This window comes from Hetaerina americana, unplaced genomic scaffold (genome assembly GCF_022747635.1).
Source record: "Hetaerina americana unplaced genomic scaffold, ioHetAmer1.1.p SCAF_9, whole genome shotgun sequence".
Lineage (NCBI taxonomy): Eukaryota > Metazoa > Arthropoda > Insecta > Odonata > Calopterygidae > Hetaerina > Hetaerina americana.
The window spans coordinates 72683319-72708723 of NW_027287538.1; the positions used below are offsets into that span (position 1 = coordinate 72683319).

Sequence of the window (25405 nt, forward strand, 5' to 3'; positions counted from 1 at the left end):
AGGGAGCTTTTTAAAAGATTATTCGCTATTATAAGCCTCAACAAACTCCCATATTAGTGCATTTCACGAGAAAAGCACGGTGCAACGACCTGTCCCCTCGTTTCAATTGAACATGTATTCGAACTCTCAAAAATATGTCAGAAAAATTATTTAATGAATCAAAGATCCAAGAAAAATGGAAAAAAATGTGTAGAGAAGATCCTCCTGTTAGGGATATTAGACAAGCAAGCTGAGACAGAGAAAAAGAGTATGACATAGGTTACGTTAGTCATTGTCATACCTGGCTGCATGAAGAAAGAGCTTAAATTGGAATCGAAATCAGATATGGTTGTGGTGACAGATATCCTCACATTAAGCATTTAATATTCCATACATTAATCATATTCTATTGAACGTATAAGATTTTATAAATTTTAGCAAAGCCCAGTGCCCTGCAAAAATAAAATACAACATTTTATATTTCATTACATCTAAGATTTTCAAGAAAGAGAAAGATAAGTGAAAGCTAGAAATATGAGGGCAGATGTAACAGTTTACATATCTTTGATGTCTTTGACCAGAATGGTAAAAGTAGCAGGTATATAAGAAGAATAATTACCAAACCTTAGGCAAAGAAGCCTCGACAAAGAGGGGGCATTGATGACTGAGATGTTGAACGAGTAGGTTAAGAAAAGACCAGTGAAATATTTCTCATGGAACATGTTTTTATATGACTCAGTAACTTGGCCGTTCAAGTAATATTGGTGTAGATTAGAGCCCTTTGTATGGGGGTGTGAAGAATGGAAGAGGTGACGTGAACAGGAAGGACAACAGAAGAGGAAGAAGAGTAGGCATGTTGGGTTAGGAGAAGGAATTGTTAGGAGAAATCCAAAGGATGTAAGAATGATGGATGCAGAGGATTTTGACTAGCAATGATATGCCTGCCTGGTTTATCAAAAGATACCCAGTTCAAATCAAATATTTATGCACTACAAGGTTTGAATTAAAAGTATTGGTAACAATTATTTCCTGACATGTGCATGAAGTGCTGAATGCAGACCATCAGTTTGTGTGTGTATGATCGCAGTTTGTATTGGCATTAATAAGATGACAATGCACACCATTGTCACAGAAAATTTGGCGATGTATAAGAACTGGTGAGTGTGTTTACAAGGTAAAGGAGCATTGTTACTGTGCTCTTGTAAGATGTCATTTAGAACATGCATGTAGGCTCCAACTGGAAAAGGCCTCATTTGGTGAATAGAGAAGCTTCAATGCAGGGCAGCCTATTTCATTAGAAGCTATTAGGATAAAACAAAAAGCGTCACAGAAATACTGCTGGAGTTTAGGTGGGAATCATTAAAAGAAAGATTATTCAAAGATAGGTTGAACTTACTAAATGAATTCACATCCGCATGTTTCAGTGCCAAGGTCTCACAAATAATTTGTAAAATTCAGGAATTAGAGGCCAGAAATAGCTGACTCAAACATTCCCACAGACAATAAAGGACAGCAACTGTAGGGTTAGAGATAACAGAATTCACACTTGCCAACCTCAGTGTCTAGGGTATAATTAGTTCTACCAATATGCATGGACTTTCACTTATCTTGTGTATTTTGCTGTCAAACCCCTTCCCGCATTGGACTTCCACTTCATGACTGTTGTGCTTAGTACAATGTTGCCTGCCTTTCTTTGTTGTTTTAAAGCTTCTCCTTCTATCCCTTGTCTCTCTCTGTGGGGGGGGGGGGGCTCATGCCATCCGCAGCCTGCCGTGTTGTGTCATATTCCCTACCTGTGACTTTAAGGGCAGAAACTAAAAGTTGTATTTTTCATGTAGTGGATATTGCCCCACTTAACCTTCAATTCTGCATGACTGGTCTTTTATGGTGGAGGCCTGTCGTGTAAATGGTTGTTTTCTGGGGTTTCACTCTTTTACGTTACAAATAACTAATTTATTATGTGAATTAACCCATTTTTTAATTGACTCTTCCTCCAGCATGCATAGAAATTAGCATGAGAAGGATCTCTACTCAATATTTTTCCCTTTCCCTTCCTCTCCCATATCCTCCCTCATCACCTACCCTTCTGTGCTTGCACCCCATGCCACACACATTTTTAGTGCATCTATATAAGTATTTAAGTTGATGTTGATCTGCGCTAAACTTATCCCAAAGGTCTTGACAAATGACTAAGAGCACATTCGAGTGTCTGCTAGCGATGACCCTCCGCAACAGCCTGGCGGCAATTCCCCAACCCCCTTACAGTCCCGACTTGGCACCAGTACACTATTTCCTCATCTGCAAAAGTGAAATCTTTCCTCAAAGGACACCACCACGGGACCCTAAGTGCCGTCAAAGTAGCTTGCACACACATCTTTAAGAAACTTCCGGAATCCACCTACTAGGGAGCCTTTGAGTCATGGGCCCCGGGGAAGAGTGGGTCGATGCTCAAGGGATGTACTTTGAAGAAATTTGAGTCATATTAGCACTATCTGAAATCTATTTTTCAGAAAATTTTCCCAATACATTTTATACACACCATATGAGGAGAAATTGAATATGAATAATGCAGATTAACTGCAACAAATGACTTCTAGTATTACTACGAGACTATGGCAGTCCAGTGGGAGGAGTGCTCGGCTACTGACTGAAGGGCCTGCATTCAAATCTGGGTGATGCCTTCGGGCAACCTAGCCTTCCATCAGCCTGCATGATTTTTCAGGTTGCATCAGATCTTCCTGGAAAAACTACCAAAGTCTCATAGAGAAAGCAACTGGCAACCCCACCCTCATGTGCGAATTTCACATTTTTTATAAGGATTAATATTTGGTTAGTTAGTACTATGCTCAATGAACGTACCAACTTACATATGATTTCTGTTGTGGTGGTGTTACAATATTATTTTGCAATAGGTAATCTACTGGTTACGTTAGGTTTGGATGGACCCAACTACTGAGTAAATATGTTGTTTCTCCTAAAAAAACACAGGCCAATATCCAACTCTACCATATAAACCCCCTTTTTATCTCTGTATACTCCCTTCCTCCATTCTGTCAAACATCCTAGTCCTATTCTATTCCTGCCCCTTCCTCGTTTGCCTTATTTTTGCCTCTATATTACAGTCTGCCTACATCGCACTGCCAATCAATATGCTGTGAATCCATCTTTCCCGTCTTGTTTGGATTTCTCCCAACAAAAATCCCCTCTCCTCCCCCACCATACCCAGCACCTCATTATTTATTTTCCTTTCTTTCCACTTCACCTTATTCCAACCCACATTTCAAAAGCCTCCAATCTACGCCTATCATACTGCTTCAGTGACCATACGAGGGTGGTTCAATAAGTACCCGTGTTTGACGACCAAGGGCATTACTGAGGGAAGTTTATGTTATCATCGTGTGCTGCCAACTATCAAATGATGGTGAAACAAATTTCAGACTGATTTAAAGGTTAGTTTGGACTTGGCAGCCATTCGAGTAAGACGTGTTTCGTGATTTTCACTCAGATGGAAAAAGAGCAGTATCGTCTGGTAATTCGCTTTTTGTTTTTGGATGGGAAGAAATGCGAGGAGATAAAAGCGAAGTTGGATGCTGTTTATGGGGACACTTCGCCATCTATGACCACAGTGATATATTGGTTCAACAAATTTAAACATGGGCGAACATCTGTTTTTGATGAGGAGCGACCTGGATGCCCGGCAGACGTGGTTACCGAGGAAATCATTCAAAAAGTCCACGCCATGATTCTCGCTGACCAACAAATGAAAGTGCGCGAAGTATCAGAGGCCGTGGGTGTGTCGACCGGAATGGCAATTAATATTTTATGTGATAAGTTGGTGATAAAAAAATTGTCGGCCCGATGGGTGCCGCGATTGCTCACGGTGGACAACAAGCTAGTCCCAAGTTGTCGCTGCCAAATTGCATGAACTACATTATGAATTGCTGCTGCACCCCCCGTATTCACCCGATCTGGCTCCATGTGACTTTTTCTTATTCCCTAACATGAAGAAATGGCTTGTGGGAAAAAAACGAGGAAGTTATCGCCGAGACAGAGGCGTATTTTGGAGAGTTCGACAAATCCTATTTTTTGGAGGGGTTAAAAAAATGGCCGGAACGTTGGGAGAAGTGTATCTTTCTGAAAGGGAACTATGTTGAAAAACAAATAAAATGTTTTTGAAAAAATGGTTTATTCATTTTTAACACGGATACTTATTGAGCCGCCCAAATACTGTCCATCACAAAAATCATGGCATGAACTATTGAAGTGGTTTCTCATTGCCTTCCTCAACAGTGTTTCTCACATGACACTATCTCGCAGTGATCTCCCCAGTGGGACAGCCATTGACAGATGGTGGAGGCCTTCACAGCCATTTCACTGAGGAACAGATGCTGCATGGACTACCTTTTGTCTGGATTCTTCAACCTATCTGACATCGGTGCCCCTTATGGGAGCATTTGGGTCATTGAAACACCCAGGCCCTTCTTGTCTTTATGGAAGGGCCAATGAGAAGTGTGCATATGATAAAAATATTCTTCTTTCAATAAAAGGTAAAATGAGGTAATAAAATGAGAGTAAATTAAGCACCAACTTGATATGAAAATTTTTATTATAATTATCAGTAAATTTAAAGTAGGAATAATTTAGGGTTTCCCCATTAATATGAGGATACTTTTTGAAAGGCTTAAGTTCACAACATGAGGAGGACTAGTACATTAATAAATATCACCAATATTATCAATAGATTTAACCATTTCCTCTAAAAGGTCTGCAAAACTAAATGTGTTCAGCAAATGCACAGGCACCCTTGTTTCAAACAAAGGAATTAAATTTTTCTTCGACAGTCCAGATTGACCTAAGAATGACTCTATATTATAAATAAATTGCCTTTGGGTGCAATTGTGTATTATACAGCATTGTCTATGAATAAACAATTATTATTTTTCAGTAACTGAATATGAAAGCTTCAAAATGCAACTGTGAATCTGAAACAAAGGATATCACTTTAAAATGTGCTTGACTCATAAAAAATTTCCTGCTTGACTGATAATTTTCATTATTTAGGACAATTTAAACACAAGAAATGGTTAAAATGTTTTCTTTCTTCACTATTTTTGGAAGTTTTTCAAAACCTTGTTGCATCAATGGTTGTCCACAATTTTTTTTATATCCCATGCTTCCAGGATATTGGTTTGGATTAAATAATTAAAGTACTGTACAAGTCCACTAACTAGAATAGACCAAGGCGTGACATAAAATATACAAGTCTGCAAATCAAATAGCGAACAACAATTTGCAGGAGCAAGGGGGGAGTAAAATACATTCAGGTATCAAAAATGACTCGCACACAAAATTTTGATTCAATAATGTTGTGGACTTGAAAAAGCTCCTTTGCCAATATATTATTATGAACTTGCATGTCGGCAATTCTGAAAATTAAGTCATTGAAAAAATAGAGTATAACGGAAAATGTTAGATTGCATATGCTTTCTGAGTGATAAAAAAGATTGCATTGTTGATATTCTCAATTGAAAAATCAAGCTGCTATCACATCTGGAAAGAAGACCAAAAGAAATTTTATTTTCATAGCATCAGTGTGCACTTAAAGATATGATCTAAGTTCAGGATCAGTGTTTTGCTTCACTCATTAAAAATGTTGTTCTTTTTTTACTATCTCTCTCCACTTTGCAAGTTAGCTTGCTTGAGTAACAAAAACACCACTCTTATACACACTTTTATTGTTTTAAAGCACTCATCTGGAGAGACACCATTTTGTCTTTCCTCTCCTCTCACACACTGTCCATTCATCTGGTTGCTTAAGCAACAACCGCACCAAAATCACACCAAGAGAATCCCGCAGTCTATTAAAATGTCCCAATTCTCTTTTACCTGACACTCATTAACCTGCATAAAAGCAAGCAGATCACAATATGTTACATTTTTTTCACTTTATTCTCAGTCTACTAATTCTTCATCTCTTATTTATACACAGATTCCCATTGGAAATCTCACCTTTTTGCATATGCAACAAAGTTCTCGCTTCAATCGGTGATATTCGTTGTCCTTTGGCTCATGAATTTCAAATCCATCTTTGGAGCACCCACATTTTGTAATATCGTTTTCCCCAAAAAAAATCACATTATTAGTTCCTGTAAAGCACTCGGTGCGGTTGGCAAAGAGGAAGAGAAAGACTGGAAGTTAAAAATTTTCTCTTGATTGGGATTAGATGGATAGGGCAGTGACAGTGGAGTTTTTTAAAAGTGATACGCTATATTAACGCAGAAAGACTGCATCAGGTCGACATATGCTTCAAAGATCGGTTTCATCAGACTCGGCTATCTTAACAGTTCCTATTTAATGAGGATGTCTTAGCTCAGTTTATTTACATGGTGCCTTTTTCTCATAAAATAAATGAGCATCAATTGGAATAATGATGATGTGTACTATTTGTTGAACACTAGAGTATTAAATTTCTCCAAAACACTGACATGTAAGTAGATTAATAATCTGCTCTGACTAAAGTTGTTTCTTCAATGTCGCATATTCAAATATTACCATTTGTTATGACATATTTCAGATAGATAAGAATCTCAAAATAAAACAATTCGATCTGGAGTCCAGTTAACTTTATCCCATAAACTTAAACTGTTCAATCCATTTATCCATGGGATTATGTCATATTATAGCTGTACCTCAGGCAAAAGGTAATCAACGAACTGTGCAACTGAATAAAATTTCGAGAGTCAGTCTCACAAACTTATCTGGCATAATATTGAAAAGATAAATATTTAGTGTGCGATTAGGATATAACAGCTCATGTTAAATAATGGAAATGTTGCATTTAACCCTAAACTATTCACCAACATTAGATTCAAATGATCTTAAGGTTCTAGTAAAGAATTGGATGCATGAAGAATGAAACTTTTATATGACAATCAACAGGTCAATCTGATTAAAACATGCTTAGAATTCTCGATTAAGGGTAGGGCTCTGCACCGCACCGCAAATAAAGAGCTTATTCAATCTGAATTCCAGACGGACAACAGCATTCCACTAGCCTCCCTCTTTCTTTTCGCATTGCCATGGAAATGAACCCTGCCGTTTTATCATAGACCTTATGAGTGATACTATTGGGACCGAGAAAGAATAACCACTTGATGCTTTGAGTGAATCAACGAACGAACTATGAGAAAGCCAAGGCTGCTCCCGAACCCTTTCGGTCACCTCCGAACCCTTCCTCCCCGTCGAGTTGCCCCCACATGGGTGACACCCTCCCGAGCGAACTGCGCCTGCGCGCTCTCAGAGAAACCACCCCCTTCTCCCGTCGCCCTGATGCAGTATTAGCCGCGCACTACGTGACCACCGAGGCACCCGGGTCATAGAATGGGTCCGTCAACTCCGTTGCCACTAGACCCACACCCCCGCCACCTCCGCTGCCCCCGCTGCCCCCACTGCCTCCGCTGTGCCTGTTGTGCAGCACCCCCGCCGGTCCACCTCCGCCCCTCAGAGACGCCTTGCCCCCCGACGTGTTATTGCTGAAGCCCGAATCGGACCCGAACGAGTCCTGGCTGCTGCCTCCACCCTTGCCGCCCCTGAAGGTCGAAAACTCCCCGCCCCTGCCGGAGACGGGCGTGGTGCCACCCCTGCTCCCCGGTGCCACCCCCGCCGTCGACCCGCCCACCACCGACACCGTCTCGTAGGGGCTCACGTCACTGGGCGGCAGCGGGGCCGGGGGCAGGAGCGGCAGGGGCGGCAGGTATGAGGCGAGCAGGGCCAGCCTCTGGGCCACCCCCCGACCCCCATCCGCCTCCCTCAGGGCGGCGGCGAAGTGGTGCGGCGTAATCCGCTGCCCCCCCGGCGCCTGGTGGTGGCTCGGAGGCGGGGCCGGGCAGTACGGCGAGGAGGCGGAGGAGGCGGTGGAGGAGGACGAGGACGGGAAGAGCAGGGGCTGCCGCGGGGCCGGAGGGCCCTGCAGGTCCGCCTCCTTCCGCGGGCTCGCCCTCCACCCGCGCCTCCGATCCAGGCTCCGGGGCCGCCTGTCAGAGGAGCGGCTACCGGGCGCCTGACGCCGTGGTCGGCGCCCCGTGGTGGTGGACAGGCCCTGCTGGGGCGGCCCCGGGCCCCTCGACCCGTGCGGCGGCGGCTGAGACGCCCTGAGGAAGGCGTCCGACTCGACCCGCCTGCCCACGCAGCAGTCTGGGTCCGAGCAGGACGACTCCAGGTCGTTGCCGTGGATAGAGCTGGAGGCGGAGGGCCCCCCTTCGATGGCGCCCTCGAACTCGCCGGCGCTCAGCTCGTCCTCAGCGAACTCGTCCTCGCTGCCTCCTTCGTTGGCCGTCCTCCGCGGGAGCGGCACTCTTGAGGGCGCCCCGCGCCGAGGACCGCGCCCTCGGTCCTCGGCGCCGCCGTCTCTGGCCACTCCGTGCTGTGACATCTCCCCGCGACGGCAATTATCACTGTCCCGGTCCGAGTCCGGAACTTCGTCCCCTCTCTCCGATCCTGCAAAACACAAACGCGTGATGTCCAGTTGCATATCAAATGTGCCCTTTCGAAGCACACGTTCATTTTCCATGAAAAGAGGTTTACCCACAAGTGATACAATGATAGAGGAATAATTTCTTTCTTATTATTTGGTAAAATCAAACGCAAACTCTTTGCTGGAAGATGCTTACTTTTGCGGCCAGTAATATTAATATGCCATCCCTCTGAAATGTATTATGTCCCAATTTGGACAGAAAAATATGAAATATTGAAGCTGGCTGTTAATGCATTTGTACTGATTGCTCAACATTTATCATACAACACGCCAGACGAATATGCGGGTCAGCATCAAAGAAGCTGGACTGACTGATTAAAGAAGCTTGACTGGTTATAGGAAACTGCAATGAAAAACCACAAGTAGTTCTGTGATTTATACACCAAAAAAGGTATAAATGGAATATGCCGGGGGATTCAGGTAGACATCATTCAGACTATATTACGAGATGTTTAGGTACAGATTTGGGAAACAACAAAGCAATAATTTAGTAAATATTGTCGAGTTCCAGATAAACAAGATGACGCGTTTCGGAAAAAGGCTTTTTCTACACGTAAATATTTAAATCGATGTAAGATGTGAAATTAGCCTTAAAGACTTCCAAATGTTAGGTTTATTTGTTTCAGTCATGAAATTAGAGCTCTGTTTCAATTTATAAAACCTTTTCTTTACTGAGTTAGAATTGCTCCGTTTTCCTTAACCACCGGAGTGGACGTGGTCAGCATAAACTGATGATCTAATGGGACATTTAGCTGATTTGCTAAAAGCGTGCGGTTGAATGCGCCATTTTACATTCGATGTATTCATGCATTTCAAGTGGTGGAAGTCTTTCGCCCGGAATGGCTTGACGCAACTTAATATTTTTCTGATATTCTTTTTGCTGCTTCCTTTTATAGTCCAATGCCATCACAGATCGGGTAATTACTTCTTCCATATGCCAATCAATTTGCAAATATTAAAAAATTGTTATGTAATTATAATGACCTTAATCTTTGTCCTTGAAGCATGTCGATGTAGGACCTGGAAGCTGTTATTGCAATGGATACTCTTGGTGGACTTCCCCACCGACTTTTTAACCAAATCGTGCAAAATAAAGTTCAAATTGGATTTTCGCAATGTGAGATGAATTGCAAAATGACTAGCAGCTTGAGGAAATGAGAGAACTGGACCCGATTCCAGCATTGCGCCAATAAGGAACGAACCGTACCGACCGACGATTGGTGTTCAAAAACATTCGTTCAATTATTTGTTTGATTGAAGATGTCATTATCTCCAACGAACGATCACGATAACGTTTGGCCAACCGCGATATTGGGGGGGGGGGTGAATATTTCGAATCAAAATTAGCCTCACAGCAAGGGTGTGTGTGTGTAATCACACACACCCTTGCGGTGCCTTTGAGAGTACTGTGCAATGTAATGTTATGTAACAGCACCGACCTGATCTCCGTCGTGGAAATGGTATCTATGCTAAAATAGCATTTATTGAGTCCCTTTAAATCGTCAACTTTTCCACGCTCGAAGGGATGTGGGAACGAGCATTCTGGCCCGCCCTCGACCCTCGGGGGACAAAGTAACATTCCATCTACGCGTTGCCCTGCGAGGCGCCACGTTGCTGGGTCACCTGGCGTGGGGCCAAAGAGTCACCATTCGCTCACCATTGGACAGCTCCTCGTAAACGGGGTTGTATAGGTCCTGGGAGTTGTGGTGCGACTGGACGTCGGCGCCTCCACCACCTGCTTGTCCTCGGAGGTGCTGCCCCCCTCTGGCCGCTGGGTGGAACGAGGAGTGGTTGTGGTGGTAGATGTGCTCCGCTGGCGCCTGGGGGCGTGGAGGAGGCGGGGGAGGGCAGATGAACACCGACGGGTGGTAGTGGTGGTGTCCTCCACCGTAGGCGCCACTGCCGTACTTGGCGGAAGCGGACTTGACGTCGATGAGCTGCATGGGGAGAGACCCACGGCGGGAAAAGGGCACAATCATAAAATGGCCGACTAACAACGGCAGCGAGGCCAGCCTGCACAACAAAGGTGCTATTTCAGTGGCACACCCTTTTTCTCGCGCGCACACACACGCACACACACACACATTTATCACCCAAACAAGGGACTCACCATAGAAAAAGAGCATGTCTCAAATCACTTTTCCTTTAATACAATGTTCAATTTAAGGAAAACCAACCTAGAAATAATTCTTTAATTCATAAAGCAATAGAAGGAGAATAGAATGAAAAATAATGCACCCAGGGGCGTTTCAATAAAATATCTTTTGTATCCAACCGTTTAAGGCGGTTAGTTTAGAATAGAGAAAGATGGGAAAACAATGCATTTCTTTGCCTCTCCTAACAAAACATAACTCGACACCCGACAGAACATTAAACCCTTCTTCAATGGTGAATTCTTCTTTCCTCAATTCCGTCCAGCACACTTGACAAACGCCCTCCCCTCCAGCAAAGTTGGAAAGACGTCTCTTTAAGCAGTGATGTTGAAAATGCGTTATTACCCCCATCGTACTAAGGCAGGAGAGTTCATGCCAATAAAATTAGAGAGATTTAGCACATATATTTAAGATTTAATTCTTTCCACGAAAGATAAGGGATAAGATTAACATTTTCCGATTGCGGTAGGGTCATATTCGGGTCAAAATTAGTCCGGCGTGTAATCATTCCCTGCCACACACCCCAGTTGTAGCTTGCAGGGTGCTAAAATAACTACCTAAATAACTAATATCTCCAAAGGCAATTTTTCGGGTACGAGAACTTCCTCGGCAAAATTGGGAAAGGATCTGGCCGTACGACTCTGATGTGTGAAATTCACACGCAGTCGGGCTTAGTATAGGGAGAACTATACTATCACCTATTAAATCAACCATCGGGTTAATTACTCTAGTTATGGTGTATGTGTGTGTACACACACACACATATTTATATTTATATATTTTTATACATATATATATACATATATATATATATACATATATATATATATACATATATATATATATACATATATATATATATACATATATATATATATACATATATATATATACATATATATATATACATATATATATATACATATATATATATACATATATATATACATATATATATATATATATATATATATATATATATATATATATATATATATATATATATATATATATATATATATATATATATATATATATGCTTTCGTAGACGTAACACGGAAGTGCCGAATAGTACAATACACAGTAACACACAATATAGAAACACAAAAAAAGAGAACACTCACACGTATTTTCTTGATATTTCGACGGAAACAATCTTTATATATTTATATATATATATATATATATAAATATATATATATTTTTTTTTGATAAATATGTGTGTGGGGGGGTCCCGGTAGTCCAGGGCTAGAGCATTGGACTACTGACCGGAGGGCCCGGGTTCGTTTCCCGAGCAAGCTTCTCGGGGCACCTACAGCTCCACCCAAGCGATACGATTTTTCGGGTTCCCGATCTTCCTAGGAAACCATAACCGGCACAGGGGAAGGAACTGGCCCCCTGTGAGTGGGGAACTGAACTGTGAATTTCACACATCAGGGTAAGGGGCCATTTCCTCGTATACATGTAATGTAAATGAAGTCAGCACTAGCGGACAAAAACACAGAAACTCACAAAATACAAAAGAGACTCAGTAGTTTTCGAATTTTCGGTGTTACAAGCCACTTTTCTCAAGGAAGAAAGGAAGTACATACACGTATACAGGCATACTATACGCATAAAATACGAGGTCGACGCTTGACGCAATTAGCTTACAAAATAATTTCATCCGTTTAATAGAAATATTCAGATGAAATTAATTGAAAATAGGAGACAAAACTAAGGGAGGTGGAGCAGTTTACCGTGTATTTACCATGCATACATGAGACATTATGAAAGTAATGCGCATGGTTTTATTGTGACGCGACTATCTATGGCAGCGCGGTAAATCCTGTCGGGAAATGTGTTGGGGAGTCTGCCCTCCCAACGCAGCTGGCTGCCAGTTTGCTCCGAGCAGTCTGAGGTGAAAGATGTGCCTCTGCGTGAAGTGTGTTTTTCCACTTTGTAACACGGCGCAATGGAGCGTTCGCTTGAACACCGATAGCCCATCAAATTCCACGTGCAGCTCGGAAAGAATGCAACCGAAACATTGCAGATGCTTCAAGAGACCTTCAAGGACGACTGAATTTCAAGTTCACAGTCCGAGAGGGGGCACAAGGAGTTCAAGGAGGCCCGGGAGGAGGTCGCCAACGAACCCCGTTCTGGACGCCCAACAACGGTCAGATCTGACGTAAACGTGAATCGTGTGCGCGAAGCTTTGCGTTCCGACCATCGATTGAGCATTCCAGCAATTTGCCAACACCCTACACATGTCCACATTTGCGGTGCATGGACCGCGGATCTGGAAATTCGCAAGGTCTGCGAGAAGCTTGTGCCGAAAGTGTTGACGAAAGACCAGAAAGGACTGAGTTTCGCGCTGTCAAGAATTGTTGGATTTCATTAGAAATGAGTCGGACTTTCTTAACCCTGTCGTAACCGGAGACGAATCTTAGATGTTCGAGTGCGACTCAGAATCGAAAAGGCTGAGCAGCGATTGACACTCAAAATCATCCCCCGCCCCAAGAAAGTGCGAATGAGCAAGTCTCGCATCAAATCGATGCTCAGTGTCTTCTTTACGGGCAAGGAATCGTCCATTTTGAGTTTGTGCCGCAGAAAGAAACTGTCAACATAGCGTTTTACCTATAGGTGCTCAAGAGATCAAATGCCAGGTCGCGCGCGAGAGGGCTGACATCAATGATACGGTCAAGCGCAACCAAGACAATGCCCCCAGCCACACGTCCTTCATCATTACCAACTTCCTGGCCCGGAACACCCTCCCGGTTGGGTGGAGAGGTGGTCCCCCAGTCCCCTTACACTCCCGACTCGGCTCCGGGAGATATTTTTTTGTTTCCCCGGCTGAAGAGAGAGTTGAAATGAAAGCATTGGGAGACCGTGGAAAACATCCAAAAGCATGCTACTCAAGGTTCCTGAGATGCATTCTCGTCGAAGAGTTACAGGGTACCATCCAGGCGAGGCTGACACGTCTCCTTAAGTGTATAGATGCAGTATTTTGAAGAATTTTAAGCATTTGTAAAAGTACCATCGATAAGTCAAATAAAACATACACGAGGGTAACTTCTATTTGAAAAATATAAGCGCAATTATTTAGACAAACTGAACCAGGAGTTTATTTCTGAGCATAATGTAATGCACGGTAAACAGAATTTCTAAGGGTTATTTTAATCCTATGAATGCATTTCATAACTTTTATAATCGTGTCAAACATTGCCCAAGGACGCGAAGTAAGTATCACTGTAGCAGAGATAAAATCCCAAGGTAAAAGAGCACTAGCTGATAACATCGATGAGGGATACCCGCTAACACCTCACTCTAAAATTACATGCCACAATGCTCCATTCCTATACCGGCGCGCTATACGGCGCGGACCTATATCCATCCTCATCTCCAACGGCCGAAGATGAAAGGAAGCAAGGGAGAAAGCAGTAACCTATGCGTACGCATAATGGTTCCTCCGTGCGATGAAACCACCACGGGCATTGGCATACAAACGAAATTGCGTCTTTGACCAACATTTCGGGTGGCGTCCTGGGGCATTGAGTCTTGGGACGGGATTCAGACGGACCTCGGCGGCGACAAATAGACCATCACACCCCAGAGGAGAAAACCGGGAGGGAATGCAAGGAGAAGGCTTAAAACGGAAAACTTCTCCTAGAGAAATGAAAAAGTTCATTCCTCCCGTGGTTCACCCTGGTGTACGGTACATGCCGTGGTTGGGAAAGAGAACGGGAGGGAAGGGGAGTCACGTGATCGGAGCATGCTCACGGCCAGGGCATGGAAATCTCTTCACTCTCTGTCGAGTGAGTGTTCCCTCGGGGGGGAGTGGGGGGGATTATGGAGGGGGAGGGGAGCGGCTCTCCGTTTCCATGGAGTCGGAAACAGCGAGAGGGTTTCGAGATTTTCCGGGAAACACCGCGAGTTACGGCGAGTTTGCGGTGTCTTGTCGCCTTTTTTTCACGCGAAGAACTTTTTACGAAGAGATTTATCACGGCTGAAGGTTTTGGTCCAACTTGATAAGGAAAGCGTTCGTTGAAGAGTCCGAAGCGTCAACGCACGGTGGTGGTCGGATCAATGCGTGAGATAATTGGGGCCCACCCGCCATTCGCCCTCTCCGATCCCGAGGGCCGCGAGTATACTATGCTACGCTTCCCTCGGCTAATTACTCGAATCTCGCCACTCTCCTCACTTCGCTAACCGTTGACATCGAGTCAATGTTAATGAGCCCATGTCCAGCGACCCCGCCTTCCGTGACTAATGACCATAAAGCCCAAGTCAACGTCAAGCTACTATTTAAATCAGCCTCCGCGAGCGAGGCTAAATGATAATGAGTCACCTTATCAGAAACACTCGATTCGTGTAAACATTCAGGTCCTCCCATTCAATATCGAGGCGAAACGAGTCCCGGGGGCCGCCTTCCTCAACCTCCCCGCGCGACCCTCGCTCGTTCACCGGTTCCCAAGTGTTGCAAGGAATCCGAATGCGAAAAATTTTTTTCGAAACGAAGGACAAGGTGAAGACTTCATGGATTCGTTGTATTTTTAACGTGAAGGGTCCGCCATTGCAGCGAAGAGGGAGAATCACCGGAGCCGGGTTGATTCCCATTATTTATCGGTGAATTTGATTAAAATACGGGAAATTGACCAAGAGTAACTTCGACCGAGGGCTAACGATGAGAGACATTCATTCATTCCACGGCGGGAAAAATCTATGTCTCTATGTCTGAGGTCAGTGAAGGCGTCGTTTGGAGCCCGTCCCAACTATTGCGACTTTAATCGCGGAGACCATTGTAAGTTGCCCATGCCCATGTCAATGGTGGCATTTCCCCTTCTCTCACTTTTCAGTTCTGCATGACCGGTCTTTCTATGGCGGAGGCCCGACATATTAATGGTTGTGGTTGCATTTTATTCCCTATTCTCTCTCAACAATTGGTTAATGTATTATGTGAATCAACCCTTGATTTGAATTAAGTCTCCATCCAGCAAGTATACAAATTGGCAATTTATTTGATAGTTTTTACTGAATATTTTTCCCTTCCTCACCCACATCCTACCTTATCACTCACCCTTCCCACCTGGTGCTTGCACCCCCTGCTACAAACCTTTTTGTTGGATCGCGGGTTATTTATGTCGATGCCGAAGATGTTGCACGAATCCGCGATGTGCAGGAAAGCATCGAAATCGTGACACTGAATTGAATCACGCCAACAATGGGAACGAAAATTTCGAAAAATAATACATTGCCTATGATCTTTGGGATGTTAAATTTCGGCTAACTTATAGAAGCGCGCACACATGCAAATACGTGCACCCACTCATCGCCTCTAATCACACTCATCAGTTCGCGTAATGGACGCGAGTCAGGAGTTTATAAGGATTCCAGAAATTTGTAACATAATCGCGGTTAGTTGCTGATAGGGCAGTTCCATGAAGTTTTCGTTAAAGGATGAAAGGAAGAGAGATATGAGAATAAATGGCAATCGCATGGGAGTGACGACAAGATCCATAAAAAAATGACACGCACTGTCCGCCATTTGACGGCTCTGGGAGATGGACGAGAGCAGAAACAATGAAAAGCGACAGAAATGTGGTACCACCGAAGGACAAAGGAGGGAAAACGGAATGATCGAGGGACGAATGAAGAATGAGTGAGGATGGCGTTTTCGCGAGAAAAGAAGAAGAGAGACATTATGACGCTGGAGAGTTAAACCGAAGACCGTACTGGAAAGAACCACAGACGGGAAAACCAACAAACGGAGCTACCAACACTACCGACACAGGAAGAAAAGACGTCAGCGCTCGGAGCTATGATGGAATGACGCGGATTCAAGACACGATAACCTCTTCCCTATGTTTTCTCCGATATGCTGGAGCTGGAGGTGTCCCGGCGTGCGGGGAGTCCGGAATGCCGACTGTTATGCCAATTAAATAATTAGTTTTCCTCATGTTTTAGACTCCCACAGAAAATGTTCCTTTCTCCTCGTAGTTTGTTTAAAAACTTCAGAATATTCGCATGTTAATAAAATGATAAGCGGAATGACTGACGCCTTATTTAGTAGGCACATGATGGAATTATGACATTTCAATCTGGGGGAACCATTCTTTGCTCAACAGATTGAAACGTGGAAATGCCAAGAGCGCATAAGGGCCAACTTCAATGGTTTTCAATTTCAAATGGATAGATAGATAGATAGATAGATAGATATGGATCAGGGGTTTGTAGCGGCACGGGTCGATAGGATATTTTTCTCCGCCCCCTTGATTTTAGTCTTCGTGAATGAGAATGTCGTAAGGACCACAGTTTCCCCTAGTTTATTTTATTTCAAATCTCCGTTGAGATTACCCATATCAATACGAAATAAGAGATCTTCGAATCAACCCAAAGCATTTCGTACCCAGGTTTGAGATTGTTTGTAGCCAAGACAGCGGCGTCTTCAGGGGGAAAGGGCTGGGGGAGGGACTAATGTCATGCGACCAAGACTGGACATGGAAGAATTTGAAAACATTTAAAATTCTTTCATATTTCTTGATTAAGGTTTTCATTTTCTCACATTTATTCCCGCAAAGGTACAGGATAAAAAGTATATTCAAAATATATGTACGAGTCAATTATTTCTTAGACCATGTGCAAGATTTCCAAAAGGTCAATGGTATCAGCATATAATGTCGAAGCATTTAGGGTAGAATTATAGATAGTATCTTTAGCAGTCGATCTACGAGTTGCACATCAAACCCTTCGTCGAAGGCCGTAGATCGGCATGAAAGTTCAACGGTCCGTTAGAGTTTCCCATTCATAGTTGAGAATAAAGTCAGTAGGGTGGTCGATACGATCTTTTCGGGACCCCCTGTCCCATACGGCGAAGCAGGAAAGGCAGAATCCGTGGCACCTTCACCTCTCCGAGCGAATGGGGTCGCGTCCTCCCCCCGCTCCTATCCCGCACTCAACCGGCGGCCGGCCGGCCCTCCCGGCGGCCATGCCCACCCACGACGCCACTAAACACGGCGCCCCCTCATCCACACGGTAGATCGCCTCCCCTCCTTCCTCCCCCACCCCTTCACTCACGCACGTCCACTCCACGCACCTTAATGAGCAAGCAAGGGGGCAAAGATTCCCCCCCTCGCGGAATCGCCCGCGGTGGGAAGATAAACCCCCTGAAAGCGTAATCGAGTCGTCGCCGTATTTATCAGGCCACTCCTAATGGAACACCTGAATTCAATCCCGGGTGTCACCGCTCCCGCCCGGCCCTTCCGAGCGCGTGTTCGCCCCGACACACTCGTGGGCCAAACCATTCCTCAACCACTTCCGACGCCGCGATTCCTCATTCCTATCATTTAGGCCATCTTCCCGTGGCGCTTACGTTTCTGAGAAACCATTATTATTACAGCGCCAAAAAGGCTGGATCATTAGGTACTAATTATTCACAATGCAGTTGATTGAATCATGGAAAAAATGAGAGTATTGATAAATATTCAATTTTTATTACGCCTAAACCTACAACGTGTTTTCCATCATCGGCGTGATTGGTGACTCTCGAAAATTCTATGACCCTGGAGATGATGAAATGTATGGTAATATCGCACTTTGAGAGAATAACTAACGCACTGAGTTAATTAATGATTCAAGGTTTCATTGCATTAACAAATCAGAATAGTCAACCACTCCATACGATCGATAAATGCAAGCTCCATTCACCCAAACTGCAGATGATAGATGTGATTCGGAAGCTACACAAAAACAGCTAAATGGCCACTTTGAACATCAATGCATGCCTTCACGTTTATTTTTTCCTTAAAATTCACTTGCACGAGCGCGTGAAAGTTCAAGACAAATATTCATTAGCTGAGAGGAATGATACGATATTTTGCAAAATGGATATCTCTCCAGAGAATCGACATCGATACATCGATATTCAAGAAGCACTTAAGAGTAGCGTCTTAGTTTCTTTCGTTCTTTTGAAATTTTCAGGAGAGAAGACAGATCAGTTTGTCCCTCATAATATTTTTATATTTGACTCATTTGGCAAACTTCGCTTTCATTTTGTGGCAACTCTCTTGGGTTTCCACTTATAAAAACGGCTACAATAAAATTAAAACTAATAATTGTATACTCTCCAATCCTCGAGACAACAAATATATTTCAATGGTATCCCGATCCCTACTTGAGGTGCTTTGTGGAGGGCACTTTGAGTGAGCACGACGTCCGTCGGATGGGACGTTAAACTGTGTGGACCCTTGGAGCCTTTCGTTAAGAGTGGGCTGATGCCGACGCCGGGTTTCTCTCCACCCTTCATCCTTTCCTGTCCATCCCGAATAGCACAAATGACCTCGGCTGTCGGTCGCCTCCCCTCAAAACTACTACTACTGATTACAGACTCTTGAATTTTGTGTATATCTGAGTATTTTTTAATTTAAATAATACACTCTACCATAAAAATAAATGCCCACAGTAATGAATGTACTTTCACATTTCATTCTTCAATCATTCTGAATCCATCCGTAGTCACTTTTAATTCGGATGTTCAGCTCGAATTTAAACTCCTGCTATTTCCTGCGGGCGACGATCGGGGCTGATGCGGGGAGGAGACTTGATGCAACATTTCAAGTTTATACAGCCGTAAATCTACCGACAGAGTCTCTCTCCACTTCGACTTCGAGAAGAGTTGGATTGATTGAAGATTGTGTGAGGAGTTAGATTTGTAAACTGTTTTTCTGACAAACCGAGTAGCGTATCCAAAATGTTTAGAGGAGCTAGGTCACGGAGCGAAGGAGTAGTTACGAATCAAATCTCTTGCACACATCGGAAGGAATTCTTTTTAGCAGGGAAAATGTATTATTACTCCCATCGCACTACTGTAGGAGAGATCATGTCAATGAAATTAGAGAGAGATCAAGTGTAGAACAGATAGATTTAAGATGCCATTTTTTCACGCACGAAAAGGAATCAGAATAACGTTGTCCGACCGCGGTAGGACGTAAGGTATATAGGGTCACAAGCAATCGGGTGTTTAAATACCCCCTGCCAAACACCCTGGCGGTGGCTTGCATGATACTATGCAATGATACGAAAACTATATCGTGATGCCACACAAAATTTTGGATTATATTCTTAGTCGACAGGTTGGAAACAATTTCGACAAAAAACAAGCCTTAGAGTCAAAGGGGACGCACCCCAAGAGACTCATTCCCACCGAGTCCAAACGTCATTCGTGCATGGACAGCCGACAGACTCGAGGGAACTTGGAGAGGCTCTTGAAGGAATTGTCCAAGGCACAGTGTCGTGGATTGTCATCGTGGCGGTCCCTTCACCCGACGGCCCCTCATCGAGGGCGACGTCCGCGGAGACGACCCATCGCGGGGCCGCCGGCAAATGGCGCGGTGGCTGGCATGCACGATTCAAATTGAGAGGGGAGGAATGGAATGGGCGAGTGGGGATCAGCAGCTGCACGTGCGCCAATTTGATTGGCTCGATGCAAATGTCTCCAACTCGTCTCGCAATGGTCGAAGAAGTCGTCCGAATGGAGGGAACACTTACGAAGGCGAGGAGTGGAGAATTTTCGATGCTGAGTTGCTAGGAAAGAGATGACTGCATGAAATAGGCTGTATTTCAACTACTTTCACAGAGTCTCCTGCTGAAAATTTAATTAAGTTTTATAATGAATCACGCGTCGGGGTGAAATGGATAAAGTAATCACCGGCCGGACTGAAACTGAGCAAGCTCAACATTTTCCATCGATAGTGAATGAATTGGAGAATAGATTGAATTTTCCTCGCATTCGAGGCAGAATCAAGTTCTAATATATACCTATCTGCATACAGCTATACTCGTAAGTATCTTCGGAAAAAAACTGGACCATCCCGGATAGGAGTTAAATATTTCCAATTTTCAATCATATCAATCACTAAACATTACTTCAAAGATGCCAAATTGAACTCGGGAATGTGACGTGACCACCGGAGCCACTTGCAAGAGTCGCAGGAGACACTAGGAGAAGGGGGGGGGCGCTGCAATTTGGTTTCCCTGTAACGTCTGTGACCCTCGTTCCGAATCATGAGTGCCAAAATCACCCCTGGACCCATTTCTCTCCGGCAGTCCCATACTCCTTTCACCGCCTCCCCCCCACCTCATCTCCTTTCAAGCCAGAGGCAACCCCATTCCCTCCCCCCCCCGCGTCAGAGGTCCCGGAGCGCCCTGATTAACCAAGTCGAATCGGCAACCGGTTGGTCACAAGTCGGGGATAATTTATGACCCTCCCACGGATGCGCCCTCGCCAACCGGGAAGAGTCACTCCTCCAGGGGCGCGATATTACGAGGGCGTCGTTTTCGGTCATCCGCTGGTTGGACAACGGGTGTATGGAGGGGGGTGACAGGGTTGGTTATCCATCATTCCGTTATGCGGCCGAGGGCGAGCGATCGGGATGTCACGAAAAAGAGTACCTCCGCCCTACGGGATAATCTTTCGCGATGGAATCGTGATGGACCGTCCGCCTGAGACGTCACCGCATCGCCTCTAATAACAAAATCGCTTCGATAAACGTCGACTAGATTGGGCACGCTTGAGACGCAATGGCCCGATGAAGACGACCGTTGTGGGGAGATTGACCGATACTAAAAGCGGAGGATTTGAGAGACACAAAACAAATGACGACGGACGTCACGGGGAGGACATAATACACAAGGACACGAAGACGCGATCCGATGGAGTGACTGAGTGGATGAAACTATTCTTGGGGCCCAGTGATACTGATGGAACATGATGAAACTAATGTCATTCGTTCGCGTGATTGACACACGTGTATATTAGTGAATAGAAGCCGCAAGAATCGATATGGAAAAGTTCCTATTTTATCATGGATATTCATTAGATTCGCAAAAACACGGCTAAGAGGGTAAATCAAGTGAAATCCGTGAAAGTACGCCTAAATTTCAAAATGCTGTCCTGCTGGTTAGCAATAGTGAGAGCCATGTTTTAATGAGTGTCCCACACTTATCAATATGGTGCCAGAAAGTAACAACACGGCGCATCGATAGAGTAAACATGGCAAATGCATTCGCAACATGCGCCACAGAGGAACATCAAATTCTCTCTCGTTTGCTCGTTTAGCAGTTAAGAGGATATAAACATTGAAATTCATCGATGAATGAGAGTTGGCGATTCATCTCTGTCGCTCCAACAAGTTTACTCATGAACTGTACAGTTCCTAAACAGCGTTAAATCTCTAATACACTCCCCTTGACCAGGTCAGGTACACCAACTATTGACACCAGCGGCCTTTGTAGCAGTTAAAAAGCTTTTTGGAGGTATCGTCAGCATTCCGAGTGCCGTAATATGTCTATTGCCCACCATGAAGAGTACAAATGAAAATAATATTACTGATAATCTTATATATTCAATAAATGACGAGATTAAAAATACATAAGCTCCAAGATTTTCAATTGACTCTACCTGATATGTAGTTCAGCTGCATTTTTTTTAGGTCATCTACCGGTTAAGGTAGGTTTTTGGATGGACACAACTACCAAACAAATATTTTATTACTCCTAACAAAACACAAAATCCACCATCCTACTCTATATCAGGTCCCTCTTCATCTCAGAGTACTTTCTTCCTCCCTTCATCCCGTCCAACATCCCTATCCTGTTCCTTCCCTTTCCTCTTTTGCCCAACATTCTACCCTCTATCACAGTCTTCAACATCCCACTGCCGGTCAACACTCCCTTCATCCACTTTTCCTGCCTCCATAGGATTGCTCCCAGCAAACCCCTCTCCTCGCCCACCATACCAAGTACTTCCTTTGTTTGTTTTCATTTCGGTCCATTTCACCTTCTCCATTCTTCTCCACACCCACATTTCAAAAGCCTCCAGTCTACGTCTATCCTCCTGCTTCAATGACCACGTTTCCGGGCCATACATAGCTACGCTCCATATCAAAGTTTTTACGAGTCTTTTCTCAATATCCTTACTCAACGTCCCTGTCATCAACTCCCTCCTCCTTGTGAAAGCCTCTTTGCCTAGCGCAATTCTTCTCCTTACGTCCCGACTACTTTGACTTCATTTATTTATACATATCAATAACAATTAGGAAGAGCGACACATTTTTCGCACTAGAATTTTGACCAGCAAACGATGCATCAAATTTATAGAGAAACCAACAGAAAAGAGATATGATAAATTTACAACCGTATACAATTAGAGACATATGCCACTCCGAAGAAAATTAACCTAATCAGCGATAGGCGTATCCCATTGATTGTAATCAAGCAATTGAGTCAATGTGTTACAATCGCTTTCATCGCTGCAGTGAAACATAATAAGCTGGAAAAGTATGTCAAAGGACTAGGGGTGCATGATTCACTGGCGGAACGAGGTGAAACGACATCGTTAATCAGCGACCGCGTGGCTCGTCCAATCGTGATGCATCATCGTTTCGATTCGATTATTCACTCGCCCTTCGCGCGTGTGGACCGAGGCGGTCTCCGCTGAAAGGGAATCCCCCAATCGAAATCCACAGTTCCGTTGACCAGAGTGGTTCATGCGACCCAAAAACACGACCGTCTCGGAAAAATAGTGGCGCCGCGTTTCCCTTCCGGGGAGCCGGACTTAAATAAACCAAAGCGAAGGGTCGACATCTACGCAACACTTGATCCTGATCGAAAATCATTTCTTCACATTATTAACCATTCCAATGCTCACTTCAAATGAGATTTTTATTTCGATGGCATTATTTCGACTGCCAAACATACATTTTTAACGACGGATTGGTCTTAATTGGTTTGTGGATTTTAAACAGTACTCCAATCACGTCAAATGGTCCAAGAATCGTCGCTGTTGACGGATACGCGTCGAAATCTAGGCGTCGACGTCGGGCGGGACATGACGAGACGACATAAACACATATACACGTGCCATGCGCAATTCACTCGAAAGGTATGAATTCAGGTTTATACTCCTTGCAAAAATTTGCATTTTTTGAGAATTCGCAAAATATCAAACAAGATTATGACTGCAACAATGGGGTCATTTAATCGCTCCAGTTCAATATTATCAGTTCTCACGTAATCTTCATGTTTAACCTCCCTTATCACATTTGTCAACGCACGGGGAAACATTGATCACTGATAAAATCGGTAATTCTGAGGCGTGAAATGACGCGAAATAAATTAAAATGAGGATTTCCCACAAGTATCACCAAAATCGCCCCCACGTTAATAAATGACAGAAATTTAATGGCACATAAATAAATGATGACATTTCTCATCTTCTTAATGCTCATTTACTTAAAGAACCCTGAGATGGAATTACTTTTGGGAAATTTCTACATGAGCGCATGAGATTATAACTAATGCGATGTAAAATGAATGAATTACTGGTCAAGAAGGAGAATTTACAGTCGGTAGTGCTGGGATATTATGCTGCTCATGTCGATGCATAAAATATTTCCCTTAACCAAACTTATGGACCAGGTTTTTGGTCTCATTAGGACTGACAACTTGAAGTTAACCGGCGAATCGAGTTACGCGCGGGGGGGGGGGGGTAAGGAATGCCGAAGTCGGAAATGGTGGGGGATGGGATGAACTCACCTCTATAGGAGCGGGGCCGCCCCCCGGCCCGGGGGCGGGGCAGTGGGGCGGATGGTGGCCCAACGCCCTCGGCCTGATGTTCGTCAGGTCCTCGTAGATGACCCCGTTGGCGGCCCCCACGCCATCGCACCTGCTCTGCGGCGACGCTTTGCACGGCAAGAAATTCTGGACCTTCCTCTTGTGCCTGCGAGTGGAGAGAGAGAGAGAGAGAGGTGAGAGCGGTCCTTAAAACATCGTCCCCTTTCTCATTCATCCCGGGAGTCGAACCATCGCGGCGCCGCAGATGTCTTGCGTCGCTGGGGCGAGATACCTTGAGCACAATCACACAAAAAATGATGGAAAATATGAATGCATAACCATGGGCCCTGTGTAGCAAGGGGCGTGTGACTGGGGCTGTTGGGCGCAACAAATAGTAAAACAAATCACAAGTCGATCTGTACTCGGTTGATATTAAACCGATCGCGAGTATTTTGAAGAGTTAAAACCTCGAAAATTGTAATCGGGAGTGAAACTACGGTGGGATTTATATTTGAAGACGCATTTACTCATTCATTTACCAATATTTCTTCATAAAGTAGTTTGTCAACTCAATATACCTATAGAGAATTTAAAAATAGCATGAGACGCGTGAATACTGTAATTATAGTTATTATAAGGTAATCTACCGGTTAAAAAGGGTTTATGGATGGACACAACTACCAAATAAACATTTTGTGACTCCTAACGAAACAAAATCCAGCAACCTACTCTATATCAGGTCCCTCTTCATCTCTGAGTACTTTCTTCCTCCCTTCATCCCGTCCAACATCCCTATCCTGTTCCTTCCCTTTCCTCGTTTGCCTAACATCCTCCCCTCTATCACGGTCTTCAAATTCCCACTGCCGGTCAGTACGCCCTTCATTCATTTTTCCTGCCTTCATAGGATTTCTCCCAACAAAATCCCTCTCTTCGCCAACCATACCAAGTACTTCCTCATTTGTTTTCATTTCGGTCCATTTCACCTTCTCCATTCTTCTCCACACCCACATTTCAAAAGCCTCCAGTCTACGTCCATCCTCCTGCTTCAATGACCACGTTTCTGCGCCGCACATAGCTACTACGCTCCATATCAAAGTTTTTACGAGTCTTATCTTTATATCCTTACTCAACGTTCCTAAAATTTCCTGTGAAA

At 44.1% G+C, this 25405-nt stretch overlaps 1 protein-coding gene across 1 annotated transcript in view; it reads right to left on the minus strand.

Annotated features, from left to right (window-relative positions):
• Positions 1 to 7327: 7327 nt before the first annotated feature.
• pxb (putative Hedgehog signaling attenuator pxb) overlaps positions 7328 to 25405 on the minus strand; it is a 397323-nt gene continuing 379245 nt past the window's right edge. Inside the window, exons 4-6 of the mRNA XM_071597457.1 lie at positions 24235 to 24418; positions 10170 to 10449; positions 7328 to 8475 (exon numbers count right to left, since the gene is read on the minus strand). Coding sequence (XP_071453558.1) covers positions 7328 to 8475; positions 10170 to 10449; positions 24235 to 24418 — 1612 coding nt within the window. The remainder of the gene's footprint in view (positions 8476 to 10169; positions 10450 to 24234; positions 24419 to 25405) is intronic.